The sequence below is a fragment of the Ostrinia furnacalis genome, unplaced genomic scaffold (genome assembly GCF_004193835.3).
Source record: "Ostrinia furnacalis isolate ACB-3 unplaced genomic scaffold, ASM419383v2 OfSCF2046, whole genome shotgun sequence".
In the NCBI taxonomy this organism is placed as follows: Eukaryota; Metazoa; Arthropoda; class Insecta; order Lepidoptera; family Crambidae; genus Ostrinia; species Ostrinia furnacalis.
Window position 1 is genome coordinate 72,315 of NW_021132285.1, and position 15,952 is coordinate 88,266.

A 15,952-nucleotide genomic window follows, 5' to 3' on the forward strand; every position below is an offset into this window, starting at 1 on the left:
AGGGAGAGTGCCATTTCTCGTAGAGAATAGAAATGTGTTTGTGATCCTTTCTTCTTTTACTATGTATCTGCTTTACATTTTGTAGAGTTTATTCTGTTTATATTATACTACTATCTCTTACATTATAATTGCTCAAATCTCTAGAAATAGAATTTGTTCGCGCAAGCAAAATTAAATGATGACCCAAGTTTCCAGAAAGCAAATAAATGTGAAGCACCGTAAATAAATCAAATTGTACAATTAAAATTATATAACGGCATCTCAGCTGACCGACTCAGGTGGGTGATGTCATCGCCGCGAAATGTGGCCAACTGTCTCTTATGATTGTTCTAACGGTGGCGGATATCGTTGACTTTGTAGCGATTGCGACAATTAAGTAATTAAGTTTCTGTAAGCCAAAATGAACGCGATGCATCGCGAATAGAGTTGCCAGGTCCAAAAACACAGAAGCCGGACTCGGTACTTTCTGGTACGGGACAACGGGACTATTCCCACCTCTCGTTCCCACCACTGCAACTCCTGTGTAGCCAGGATCTACAGCTTGACCGCCATAAAAACCCAACCAATGAAGGTCAAGTTTGTCCCGGGGGAAAGTTAAACTGTCATTGGACCCGCAACGAAATTGATCAGAAGAACATAGGAGTTCGAAATTTTTGGTCTTAGTCTTTTCAGATTCCACATCTGTCTGTTGTGATACGGCCACAGAATAATAATAAGTATTACGTACAGAAGTTTTACTTTGCGAAGGTATTTAAAAAAATGTATGCTCAATGTCATTAACAATATGGTGTAATTTAGCCTGTCTCAAGCAAGAGTCAAGCACCATTTTGTTGACTAACGTCAGTGATCGGCACTGAGCCGAAGCTATAGGGCTGACTTTCGTAAAATTATATGACGTGAGGTGCCAAACTGCGGAAAATGGCGGAGGAAATACATGATTTAGCATGAATTATCATGAATAATATTAACTACTTATTTACCTCTCAGTGTCTTGAGGCAACTTAAAAAAGTACATTCTGTGTTTTTATTATTATTTAGGCAGTTAAATACTGCACAGTATTCAGTACACCATTTTCATTATTTTCTTCCATCATACACAAGAATACGCGTGCGTGAGTCAATGTTCGCTCGTATGTGAGGCCTTGTCGAATAGTATCCTGTAGGTGGGCCATCGTGCGTGTTTTGTTTTCGATGTAAACTCGCGGAGATGAACAGGCCTGATACGGCCTTTTGCTCAAAGTACGATATAATTTTTGTTTGTCTCATTACTCTTCTTTGCAATCATCACTGTGTTTCAAAGCGACAATACAAATCCATCCATCTTTACCCATTAGTCTTTTTTGGACTAAAATATTTTCCCACCCAATTACTCCGATTGCCTCATGTTGTTGCATCCAAAGTAATGCGGTTTCGATACTGAACAATTATAAATGCACACCACGACGAAAGAAAACGGCCGGCAGTTAATCTTTTCGTCTGCGTTGCGTACGACTCCAGAATTTGTTTTGCGAAACATAGTGCCACTATAAAATTGATAGTCGGTAGTCGTTTCAGCTAAATGACGTCCACTGGAGCCGGACAAAGGCCTCCCCCAAGGATGTCTACAACGACCGATCCTGCGTTGCCCGCATCCAGAGGTGGAATTGTGTAAAGCAATCGTTATCATTTGACAGTTCATAACGTACGATTATTCTGTCAAATGCTTTGTTTAACTAACTTTATCGTACGTTATGAACTGTCAAATGATTACGATTGCTTTACTTGCACAATTCCACCTCAGGTACTTCCCGCGACCTTCATTAGATAGTCGGTCCATCTAGTCTGTCTGTACCTGTAGCCTGTAGAATGACCCCAAATTAGTCGCAATGTTAACGATACTGCGATAAGTATTAAAAAACTTATGTTTTCTTAAAAAATTTGCTTGGCCTCAGGTAAATGTAAATATTTTACTGAACTTTGGACGAATAGAGATTGGAGTGCGACATTTTTTATACAAACGCAACAAACCTAGTCGCCGAGATGTGATCATATACCTACCTGCCTACCTGTATTATTTATATTTTTACGACCGTGTTTTTGATCGCAGAACTTGTGAAAAATACTTTCTGTGACAAATGAAATACCGGGCAGAAACCTGTAAAAACATAAAGTATAAATAACTTCCTACCAGCTTTAGAGCTTTAAATCTGGCAAGTGCTGAGACACCGGAACAAACTCTGTTCTCACCACTAGTGTAGCCAGATATTGTGAAATACTTCTTTATTATTCAATACTAAAACATAAATTAATATTTCTTATGTGACACTTGGAAATCATTATCAATGTTAAAGCCATAAGTTAATAAACCAACATTTAGTTCAGCTGATAATAAAATTCCTGTGATAGTAAAAACATCGCTCGAACTGGCACGATACGAGTGCGCTATACGACACAATGATTCAAATAGGACAGTATGGGTGGTACAAAGTGTAGGTACGTAGAGTAAGTAGTTCCAGCTTTTTAATTTTCAATTGAAATGAATGAAAAAGGGTGACTGCGAGTCTGCGACTGTTATGTTGTAAAAGGTGGTATGTTATACGATAATTTGATATGTTTTCGATTTTACAATCATAAATTAGAAGATATTTTTATCTGAATGGTAGTCACTTATGTTTGCAAGATGTTTTTATCTCTCAGGTTGACTCATGAAGATTATTATCGAAATGTTATCCTGAAGGCTATTGCCGTAAATAAATACTGATTTTCAAAGTTCGACATTCATTTTATCTTTATGTCTACCTACAATGTACATGATATCATAATCAATAATTTGATCATCATTAGTATTTGGCGCTGTGCCTTCATTTCTCTTCTCTACTTGTGGTTGATAAGTGTTAAAACTTTACATAGCCCTCATCAACTCAATAGTCCATCAACAAAACATAGCTTGTAAGCTAATTGTTGGTTCTCTCTCTTTTCACGTTTGGTAGCAGACTGTATCCATTAGCAGACTGCAACTAAACGCCCTTGGAGCTCAGAACTTTCGAAGTTCAATAAAAACTGTGAGCACATTATTAGGTACCTACTTTAACCAAAATCGCAAAAGTGCCGAAGACAATAAAAATATAACTTTTCTTTCTTATTATGTATCTGCTAATTGTTAAAGATATGCTCTTTCTGCCTGCGAAAGAGTGTGAAAGAGTCTACTGTACATAACTGTGTTGTTGTATTAACGACTTAACATGTACACAGATGAAAGTAGAGATTATGTTCACTTATAATGGAATAATGCCGGCCCTACTTTCGACACAAAGAAATTTGGTTTTGTGTACGAAATGGAGTATGCACGTTTTGTCATAATTGATGGTTTCGCCGTTACGGCCGATCCCGATTGTCTTGGGGCCGTTGTATTTTCTAGTGATCGTTTGTTGACCTTATTTACGAAATAACTTGGTATGAGTACCAAAACCACTAACTACATTATCAGATTAATATTGTCATAAATATTGAATTTATATCATTTTTGGAGACCGACGATCTCATAAAGGTAGCAGGATGGCGCTGAATGCAGGCCGCTACCAACCGGGCGATATGGAAATCATTGGGGGAGGCCTGTTTAGCAAACGTCCTGTGGCTGAAATTATGATGATGATGATGATAATTTTTGGAGTAACTTCGTGCAAATATGTGAGGGCTCAAAAATCTGAACGATGTATTTTATGTAGAGTATCCACAATGTTGTAGTAAACATTTAACGGTACATACATATATTTCATCTCTATTTAGGACGCCAAAGCTGTCACTACTATTTACGACGTAGGACTTGAGGAATAGAGGAATAACATAATACTTTTTTTAATGCTCTAATGCACATTCGTTTCTTGCAAGTCATTAAAACTCCAAACAAACCGTATCTAAAAGGGGAATCCCCAAATAGGACGGAATAGTTCGGGCAGTTTACGGACCTTTCGTAGTATTTTGAATTGACCAATTTATACGTCTATTGTGAGTTTGGAGGGGTTTGTTAATGGACATATCAAAAGCGGTATTGTTGCGTGTAATATGAGGAGTTGGGAGCATATTCCCGTATGTTGAATGGTTCAATTTTTACAGGGAGAGTTTCCTGATTTTTCAACCAACAATTTTGTTAGGGTAATTGGGTCTACATATACTTCAGTCCAGGCTAGAGTGCCTTAGTTGGAAGTAAAAGAACACTTACTGACCTATCTCGAATTGGTTTTGGTCTAAGAATAGCTAAAATAGTGTTTACCTACTTTCAATCCTGGTGTACGACGTAACATATGACGTCACATCAAGTCATACATCTTAGCATCTTACGCACTTGAAATAAGAGCGACTTCGCAACAAACATGTAGAATCTGTTCTGCTGTGGCTTTACTCAGTTACAAGTAACACAAACCACAGCTACGGACAATAGCAACGCCAAGGGCGCCACGCGACGACCTTGCTCGACGTCATGACGTATTTTTCACTTAGCCTGTAAACTGTTCTCTGAACGTGTCTTGCTCAGCCTCTAGACGTAATTAGAGACGATAGCACATCTAGCTAAATTAAAGCATCTTATTTAGTGGTATTAAGTGCGATTTTCCATCAAAATTGTAGTCTGATATACTGCGAACTGTACGTTAATGTAACTGCACCGGTTTTGGCGATAAAACGTTTTATAGAGTAACATTGCTGCACCTAATGGTTCTAGTTTGATCTAAATGCTGAGAATGTGGACTTGGCAACATGCAAGTAATTTTCTCGTAATATATTGTGGCATTTTAATTGATGCCCTAAACCGTAATGTAGAGACCCTAAGCATTTACTGTAAAATTATTATCAGTATTGAAAAGTCTGGAATTGTTTCGATTCTTTAGATTATCGCGCATAAGAAAACACTTGCAACAGACTTTTAAAAAAAAAAACTTATTTAAATCGTAAAACTCTATATAAGGCTATGTCATGAAAATTTTCCTTGATTTATATGTACATTTCAACTAACATGTTAGACTTGAATCTAATTTTTATTGATGCGCATAGGGTTCCCAAGACTCCGGAAATAATGGTTAACCTCCCGACCTCCCGGAGAGCAATATTTTCTCCGGTATTTCTAAAAATTAAATGCATCCATTGCTGCTCGTACTTGTTTATAAATTTTATCTTTAAAAGAACCAATCACATGGACCAGCATTAGTAAACTCCAGGAATTATTAAATATTGACATAGATAGTGACAAATTGTACGATGAGGTTGGACTTTTGCGTGAGGTGCACCACATCTTATTGAAGAAAATCGAGTGGATTTACGCTGGGTTGACTTCTTTAGGAAATCAAAAGACAGAAATCCCTGTCCTGAATAAAAAAAAATGGTCACGTTTGTTCTTTCCATTCCTGTCTCTATTAATGCTTCATTCGAGCGCGTATTCAGCGTGATGGAGCAACTATGGAGCAAGCCCCCCCCCCCCACAATTCTCCCGGGTTAGTCCTTTCAAGAGTTGGCAACCCTAGATGCGCATCATACATATTTTTAACACCTCTATTATATCTTCTATACGCTAGGTCTAAGTTCTCACAGCGAAAACTCCCCAAAACTGTCTGGTTCCTACTAAAACAGCACATAACCGTCCGTGTTAGTTGAACGGCCGTCTGCGGGAGATACCATCTTTATTTATTTACCGGGAGCCGGCGTCGGGTAGTCTGCCATCGGACGTTGCCGTTGGGGGCGATTCTGGTACCATTCGCTTTATTAGAAGCAGAAAGGCTTCTCTCTGTCTCTTTCCACACTGAATAAAAAGAGACGTAATAACAATGAAGATAGCACTTCGTTATTGTTTTTCAATAGCTGGCTTTCATTTACTTAAACACCTTTTTTCAAATTCAAATTCAAATTATTTATTTGCATAAAACATGGTACATTTCAGTTATTATCTTGTTACGAGAACAACATGTTTCATCGACATAGCGATATGCAAACATTTAGTCGTCATGCAATATTATTATTAAATTATTAATAGTCATTATTAATATTACATGATCTACCTCCAATAGAATTCAAATGTCAAATTGACCATCGTAGCTCAATGTAAAGCCACTTGATCATGAAGATAAAATATTTTTCTTAACTTGCTGGGAGCCAGCGCACCTTAGGGCGATTTTTTACGAGTCGTTACATGAAAAAGGCTCTTTTTACCATACCAAAAGAGTATTATGTGAATTATGCAGTAATTTTTAGCTAACACCAACTTGAAGTAAGTATATTTTTTTTAATGCCAAATAAAAGGAGATGGGGGATGCCTTAAAAACTGACAGTGAGCATTTCAATGTAGAGTTTGATCGCTGGTTTTCTGTAGAGCTACTCTACGTGCAACTTAGTTGAACGGCTGTCAGCTGGAGTGGAGATTAAATCTTTATTTACTTACTGGGAGCCGGCGTCGGGTTGTCTACCAGTTGCCAGTGAACTTGGTAGCTACTCTGTTACCAGTCGCTACACTAGTTTGAAACGTCTAGTTTTTCAAAATAATGAAATTGAAAAGGTAGTCTTTTATACTAACTTTAGACCTGATACACTAATAATATTGTGTCTTTTTTCTGTCTACAAGCGATACAACAGAATTGCCACCCACCATTGTCCGCTGTTTGGACGTGTTTTTTGTATGACTAGACTGTTTATGCTGGGTCATTTATGTGGTTATTTTTAAATACAGTTGGTGCCTTGATGTTTTATAGTTACAGCCCGACAACGACATGTTATTTTTATTAATATTAAATGAAAATGAAATGTTTTATTCAGCGACATAAAACAATATTCAAAGGAAAAACACAGACTGTAGGTAAATAGGGATAGTATTTTTGATTTATTTTTTCATACGAAAAATCATACCTAAGTCGTATCCGAAATAATGGAGGTACGGGGCAGTGATTAATATTGCACCATTCGATTAGTCAATTAGTGTCCACAGTAGGATGACTACTCTCTAATTTACCACAGGCTAGCTAAACAAAGATGTTCTTTTCTCAACTTCAATATCATTCTAAAGCATTAGGTATGTGTTTTAATTATTAATGTTGGTAATTTACAACGGCAAGTCACTCGAGCCGGGAATGGTTCCGCCCTGGATTCGATTGCGCAACTAATCAATAGCGCATTCGCACTGCGGCAACGGAATTTCATATCCACAGCCCCATACACGTTAAGGGTCACCGTATACATAGCTGTAAGAGTAGTCGTCATATTGGTCTTTAACTGCTTGTAGAAAATATTTTCAAACATTCTTTAATAGAAGCGACAATAATACTAGTTTGATGAACATTCGTAACACCTCACTGGGTTTTGTTTATTAACATATTTCCATTTTAGGTACTAACAATAGTTTTTCTTGCGTTAAAGCTAATAACGAAACATGAAAATCTATATTAATAATTTCGTCAAGGGGTACGGTAGACTGGATCGAAACCTTATATGAATAACAAAGCATAAAAAAATATCGATTTTGAGTCGACAACATATATCCGCAAAATTCGGATAATGGAGAATTTCGTTAAATTCCGATGGCACTGACAAACAAACCGCTGTGTCGCCATCTTTAGTAGTTCATCATCCACTCACTATGCGATCAGCGCCAAAACCTTTTTGCTGGGTTGTCATCGATCCATAAATAAATGGAGATCAGTGCGTTTCGCGATTTTTATGATATACTCTTTGTTATGTGTTTTTTCTATAAACCTGATATTGGCCGATTCAACCACAGTAGAAGAATATTAGCCATAACCATAAAAGTTGAAGTTCAAATGTCAATGTCATTTAGTTTCGCACAGTGAGAAATTCCAGTGACATGCAATTTTTGTAATGGCAAAATATTTGTAAGAAACTGCTTTTTTTTCGATGTACATACCCGTGTGGGGTATCAATGGAAAGGTCTTTTAAAATGATATAAAGTTTTCTAAAAAACATTTTTCTTAAAGTGAACGGTTTTTGAGATATCAGCTCTCAAAGTCGTAAAAAGTATGTCCCCCCCCCTCTATTTTTATAACTACGGGGTATAAAATTCTAAAAAAAATAGAGGTGATGCATGCTAATTAACTCTTTCAACGATTTTTGGTTTGATCAAAGTATCTCTTATAGTTTTTGAGATAGGTTGATTAAATTGACATAATAAGTTTATTATATTTGCTGCTACGGAACCCTTTGTGCGCGAGCCCGACTCGCACTTGTTTGCACCTAGAATTGTGTATTATGAGTCAAATTTCACCCGAGCGAAGCCGGGTTTTCATCTAGTAATATCATATTGAGGAAGCGCTCTCGTTTTCTGAACGATACATCACTTTGTGGTGTCGTTAAAATAAAAATAATATTCGCGTCCTTGTTCTAGCGTTGACGTCGCCGACTCGCAGTGCAGACTGGAATCCGTCGTTCATATTATGATGAGCAATAATAGTTTTATTCGCGGGACGTCACGGCCACATTGAGGTCTCGTGTGCGAATTGAACGTCAAAACGCCTGGTAGTCTGCTGTGGCGGTTAAAGATTAGTTCTGAATAGTTGAAGCTTTTTTGGCGACAAAGAGGCATAACGACATGTTAGCCAGAAGCCACCATTTGCCGATGTCATTGTCTGAAAACTTCTGTAATGTAGGTAGTGAGTATTTTGATGCTGATGCTGTTATGAGCCGATCACATTTGGCGGGCTTCTCCCTGACATTTTCGGATTTCTTCTCTGTCATTTAAAACGTGATGCCGAAATGAGTGATAACGACAGTTTGACTGAGCATACGGAAATGATGTTGGTACTAACCAGGGTTCGAAAATATCCGATATTTATTATAAATATCAAAATATCGGATATTTATGATATATATATCCGATATATATCAACTTTGATATATATCAATTTTGTATGAAAGCCACAGTATTATTTTATTGTATTATTCATGAATAATATTGCATATGTGTTACATAAACATGTATTTAATGTTTTTAAACTTAAAATCAGATAAATAAAGCAAAAACATAAAATATTCTTTTAAATACGGCAAAATCAACTAAAAAAATCAAAATCTTATGTCAAAAATTACAAATACAGTAACAAATTTTAAAAGTTGATATATATCATCAAAACCGGCTTGATATATATCGGATATATATCCGATATATATCTTGATATATATCCCTTGATATATATCCTCGAACCCTGGTACTAACTAGCTCTGATGATATCTCCAGCGTGATATTTTAAATCTGAAGTGCAGTGATTGTTTCATAGCCTTATCGTCCGTAACAGTTATCAACATTCGGTGACGTTTTCCATGTCATACACGAATCTTGAAGTTTCGGTTGTGTTGCTATAGCCGTTTAGCAGACTGGTGGCTCGCGGCGTCAATTGTAATGGAACGTGAAAGCTTAAAATCTTGTCGCCATGTTTGTTGCCAATTGCCAAGTGACACAGCTTCTGGAATGAATTGTTATGTCACCCCGTATTTAGGGAACCTCTACGCAATTAAATATGCGCCAGACAACACGCCTACATCGCCAGGTGGGCAGACGCGCAATTTATTGGACGATGGCTACCAGATGGGTACATGACACAAGTCACACAAGTCTTCCGAATTGAGTGATGCGAAATTAGCGGATATTAATTAGTTCCTACTGTGAAGAACTGTGCCTGTGACTTCGCATCGTACGAATTGAAATCATTTCTCAAAAACCAACCAAGTCCTACCATTTAATGCGACTGTTTTTAAAAAAGGGGACAAATCTCAGGGCCTATATTGTAAACAGGAATTAAATTAGAATAGTTATCTACGAGATTGCTACCATGTACCTTTTTATTTACGAGCATCCGACATTTCGATATGCGATATGTCGAGAACAGTTGCGAGATAATAGTGAGTTTGAGATCAGTGGTACCGGAGGTGATTGTGTTAAAAGACTGCGAAAGAGGGTAGACAGATATGTCTGATAATAACAATTCTCTCACCCGCTAGATCTTCAGTTACTCCGTGATCATGGCGCTTGCAACAGTGCCGAAATATCGGATGCTTGTAAATAAAAAGAATACATGGCAGCAATCCCGTAAATAACTATTCTAATGTTTAGTGACCATGATAGTTTAAAACAGAAATTAAATACTCCGAATTATACATAGGTAATAGTGCTATAAAACACGTGTCAAATCAAATTCAAATCCGCTGCCGCCTGGCGCTGTGTAGTTGGCAAAATAGGTACTATTTCAAAATCAAAATCAAAAATATTTAATTTATTCAGTTTAGACCACAAGTGGCACTTATGAACGTAATTTATCAATAAATAGTTATGACTTTGGATAATGCCAATTGCCAACCTGATTCTCATTACGCTTACGTCATCTGTCATCAAAGAAGGTAGACTGTGTGGTCGCCCTCTGCCCCATCTAGGGGACATAGGACCTTAAGTGAGTCAAGTCATCAAAGAAGGACAAAAAATACATCTTTAGATTTCTCAGATCTCAATTAGATAACATCGAGTTCAACCTTTGAAGTTTGAATATAGGTTTTTCATTTTTCAGGTGATGCTGGGCGGTGCGGGGTCGCCGGGCGGCGACGATCTGCTCACCGTCACCATCGCGCGCGACGAACATGGATACGGGATGAAAGTGTCAGGTAAAATGTACACGCATTCATTACACCTGAATTAGAACGACCTGAAAGCTTTCAAGAGGAGAGCGTATCTTTACCTTAAAGGCCGGCAACGCACCTGTAACCAGTGGCGGCGTAAGGCGTAGCGTAGGCGACGTGGGCCACCGCCTACGGCCTCGCGGAACGAGGGGCCTCGCGCGTCAAAAATTTTGCTCACATGTCAAATTCAACTTTTAAATACTATTAAATATAAATTATTGATAGCTAAACAATGTAGTTTTTTTTTCCATACAAATTCAGCCATAATCAGACACAAAATTAACAAACATTATTCTTTGGCGCAAAATTCCTTTAAAAATGATCACTGAATCAAGAAATCAGAAACTGTCAATGAATAGACCATTGACCCGTTTTTTTTTTATTATTTCATAAAATCCGTCTTCAGGTAGCCACAGAACAAGGCCTCGCGAAATCTGTCTTGCCCACATCAAATTTAGGTCTTGCCCCGCCACTGCCTGTAACGCCCCTGGGTCTGCGGGTGTCTATGGGCGACGGTAATCACTTACCATCAGGTGATCCGTCTGCTCGTTTGCCTCCTGTCACATTAAAAAAAAAAGAACTTGATGCTCTGCAATATGCTGAGTGGGGTCCCGTTGCAGTGGGTATCTTGTTGGTGAATGGGTGGCACTGCTCAGTTTACTCTTGTTTTTATTATTTTTTTCTTCTTCCATTATGTGCCACTGTCATGTATATGTAATTGCCTGTATTTGTGTGATGTCCATTGTAATAAATGTATCTTTCTTTCTTTCTTTCTTCAATGCAAAGCATACTTTACACAGGCACAGGTCTACCACACGAGTTCTGTTAATGCCCTGACACAAAGAATATTCGATTATTGCTTTACACTCTACTGTGTGCCACATATTATTCAGGATTGTAAATTGATTCGCGCTATACCGAAGTGATAAAGTTAATCATTTTGGGTCCATTAATTAGAAAAATAAGACTGATATTCTTCGGTCTCAGTGTAGTGTGGCGGACATCTTCCTCATAATATAGCGGTACTTTGTTAATTTTGATCTTCTCAGCCGTTGAGCCTTGAGTGATGATTGTTCTGCTATCGATGTACCACATCAATAACTAAAGAGTTGCTACGTGCAGTCACGCCAACTGTACGCTTGCACATCATAGGAGCCCATACCAAACGCGTGTCTAACCCAGTGCCCCTGATTCCAGGCGACAACCCAGTATACGTGCAGAGCGTGAAGGAGCACGGCGCGGCTTGGCGCTCGGGCCTTCGTGCTGGAGACCGCATCCTGCGCGTCGATGGCGTGCCCGTGCACCACCACACGCACCAGCAGGTCGTGCACATGATACGAGGTACGATGATAGGTGATACGAGGTCAGCGCAGCCTCGTGCTCTAGTGGCGTGGCGCTCGGGCCTTCGTGCTGGAGACCGCATCCTGCGCGTCGATGGCGTGCCCGTGCACCACCACACGCACCAGCAGGTCGTGCACATGATACGAGGTACGATGATAGGTGATACGAGGTCAACGCAACGCACAGTACAGCCTCGTGCTTTAGTAGCGAGGCGAGGAGGAGAACGGCGCGGGGACCGCATCCTGCGCGTCGAAGGAGTGCCCGTGCACCACCACACGCACCAGCAGGTCGTGCACATGATACGAGGTACGATGATAGGTGATACGAGGTACGATGATAGGTGATACGAGGTCAGCACAGCCTCGTGCTCTAGTGGCGTGGCGCTCGGGCCTTCGTGCTGGACCGCATCCTGCGCGTCGATGGCGTGCCCGTGCACCACCACACGCACCAGCAGGTCGTGCACATGATTCGAGGTACGATGATAGGTGATACGAGGTCAGCGCAACGCACAGTACAGCCTCGTGCTTTAGTATCGAGGCGAGGAGGAGAACGGCGCGGGGACCGCATCCTGCGCGTCGTCGGAGTGCCCGTGCACCACCACACGCACCAGCAGGTCGTGCACATGATACGAGGTATGATAGGTAATACGAGGTCAGAAAAGCGCATGGCACAGCCTCGTGCTCTAGTGGTGAGGCGAGGAGGAGCACTTCCATGGATGAAATGATGATGATGACGACTATGATCTGCTCAATAATATATCCTTGAATGTAGCAACGCGGAAATCTTAATGCTGTACCTAGCTGTGTCCATACAAAATGGTGATAGCATTTTGAGATATTCCTTAATCATCATCCATTTTTTATGCATAACAAGGCAGGTATTTGACCACAACACAATCGCACCTGGTGTTAAGTGGGATGCAGTCTAGGATGGTACATATCTGCCCTGTAAGAGCTTGTGATTCTGTAGCCCAAGTCATGTCACTTTTAGCGCTGTCTGTTGATCTGTTCCATCGATAAAAACAATATCAATCCAATTCGATTGGTGTACAAAGAAAGGTTTTACTTTTAAATGAATGCCACTCGTATCGTAATTGAGAGTGAAAGCCGATTTATTCTCATGTTACTCTGAAATGAAAGAGCTAATTTAATAAACGGAATGAAAAATGTTATTTGATGCTTGGTTAAATAGTTGCTGTAGTATTTTTCCTATTTTAAATGTATTTTTACAATATTGCGAACGATTTAAGATTTTACAGTTAGCATCAAAAGTTGGTGACACCCAAAGTGGCCAAAAAGTTGACAACACAACCTTATTCCAATGAGGGCTATCGTTTTTATACTTAACAGTTGGCACCCCTGGCGATTGACAGGACCTTACTCTACAGTGGCGCCATCTTGATGAGTGCAAATGCGATAGTCCTCCTATCACTTTAGCGCTCACCAGTTGGTGCCACTGTCTTCGCGACTTGCAAGTGACAGGACCTTACTCTACAGTGGCGCTAACTGGTGAGCGCTAAAACGATAGCCCTCATTGTAACAAAGACGTGTTACGAACTTTTTGGCTACTTTGGGTGTCACGAACTATTTGACGGCGACGCTGACTGTTTTCTTGGTAATATTATATTTTCACTATTTCAAACATCTACAAGTATGAGATGGTTAAATCATATTTCAATAGATTTGTCCCTGCGACGGGGTTTTTCCAATTGATCAATTGGTCCACATAACCGTTCTGTAAAATGTCTTTGGTGATTCATATCTTAAATTAGCTGGATAGACGCCATCACGAAGGCCACTGAGTCCACCATGGTCCAATGTACTCGCGACGCCCCTAACCGTCAGAAATGGAAGCACATCGCCAGGAGAGCTACCCTCGGAGATGACATCACCCCACCAGGTACCTCGTCAGCGCAACCACGACCACTCTGACAAGAGTGCCCGACTAAGAAGAGAACTTAAATTAATAATCTCGAGACATCAGCTCCATAACTAATCCGTAAATATTTTCGCATTATTACCAGCTCCATAATTGATTGTTTGTCTGTACGTTTCAGCTAACCCCGTGACCGTGCTGACGGTGCAACAGAATGCGTCCCGCCATAAAACACCCATCACAGCGCCCGTGCCTGTCAACGTAAGTATTAAATATTAATTAACACTTTCGTTTTGTATTCTTTGGGGATAGTTTGTATCCATGGTAGATGATTTCTCCCAAAATAGGCTTTTTGTCTATGTAGACAAGTGGGTGGGCTTTTTAGACCAACTTTTAGAACGACCTAATGATTGACAATTTTTATAGTGATTTACAGCTATTTACGGATGTTTTATAGTGAATGTTTCCAAGTTAGGGCCAGTTTCACTAGTATAACACAGTTCTTTATAAGGTTTCAGATGGTTTATAAAGTTATGTATTTAATTTTATCAAATAAAGACATCTGTAGGCCTAAGATGCGCGCCGTGATAACTTTTATCGACGTCAAAATGTATGGGCAAAATCGATAAAATGGCGTGATAACCGCTTATCGCGGCGCGCATCCTAGGCCTACTGGTCTGGTTACTGTCTGCTAGATATTTATATCCGAAACTGATAAAAGTTGTAGTTTAACCTCAGAATACAGAACNTGGAGTAATTTATATGAATACACATTTACGCCCGTTGACGGTTTCTGGTTTGTTCCGTATTCTGAGAGTTTAACTGACAGGTAAGATCCCAATATGCAGCAGTGGACATCAAGTACTAGTGAAACTGACCCCTAATATCCTTGAATATAAAAAAATACAAATCAGTTACAAGATTGCCTATCGCCATTTTGCCTTGCGAATCAAGAAGAAGGAATCTCGGATACACATCCTGAATCATGCTTTGAGACTAGCTGCGTTTCGATACGCGCTTAGAATAACTAATTAAATACCGATATAAAATAACGATATATGACATCAATGTTTTACTGGTTGATTTGAAAGACTTCCAAGCCTAGCCCTTTGATGCATCGAAAATACAAAATTACAACCAGCCAGAAGTGTATTTATTGCAGCAGTTAAATGCAAACAATCTTGCATAAGAGCTGAGTAAACACACTTGCCGTTTGATCATATCTACGTCACAACACAGCACACGTTGTAAAACTACGTAACTATTTATTACTTTTCTTGTGGCTTTGCAATACTTTGCATGCGTTGGCGCATGGGGTCAGTCTAGAAGCCTAAACACTCGGGATTCGTGTAGCTTCCCATAAATTTGAGAATTGATAGAAGAAATTTGGATACATATGTATTCCTACTTCACCAATATCATTATTATTGACAATATTTTGATTAAATCATCTACCTTATGTTTGCTTTTGACTGGAAAAGATCAGTCAAATGTGACATTAACGAAGGGCATCAGTCAAAACCACTTTTGGCTTATGTTTGCAGTCAAAAATGGTTTTGACCTATTATGAGTTTTGACTGTAACATTGCATTGAATTAATTCTATTCGAATCAAAACTTCACTGGCCTCTGCGTTGCGGTAAAATGACAATATGCTCTCTACCATTACAATTAGGTACCTTAAAATCCAACATTGTTTAGTGCTTAACACTGTACGTTTTCATCAGAATATTCTACTAACTCACTTACTTGCATACGTAACTGTAGTTAACTTACTGGAGTTCCTAGTGACGTGCGCCGCGTAGGAATGTCATACGCCGACCTCAACGATGTGTGCTCAGCTGATCGCGCGAAGGTTCCGGTCGGCTAGATTTCTCGTGCTTTGTTTGATGACACGCTGGTTTATAGTCAAGTAGCATTCTACTCGCGGTTTTGAGCTTCGTAACAAATTCAATAAAATGTAGGTGTAGCACTATGTAGTTCACATCCACCCCCACTCTTCCCGTAGATGTCGCAAAGGCGGCTTACGAACAAAAATGCGAATATCAAGCCTGCCCATTATCCAAATACTTCACTTAGGCACTGGTACCTATATTAGAGGAGTA

The 15,952-nt window shown here is 39.4% G+C and overlaps 1 protein-coding gene across 1 annotated transcript in view; it reads left to right on the forward strand.

Moving 5' to 3' along the window:
• The window catches only part of LOC114354346 (uncharacterized), a 75,960-nt gene that overhangs the window by 25,458 nt on the left and 34,550 nt on the right, over positions 1–15,952 (forward strand). Inside the window, exons 2-4 of the mRNA XM_028306681.1 lie at positions 10,524–10,617; positions 11,830–11,973; positions 14,030–14,109. Coding sequence (XP_028162482.1) covers positions 10,527–10,617; positions 11,830–11,973; positions 14,030–14,109 — 315 coding nt within the window. The 5' untranslated portion in view covers positions 10,524–10,526. The remainder of the gene's footprint in view (positions 1–10,523; positions 10,618–11,829; positions 11,974–14,029; positions 14,110–15,952) is intronic.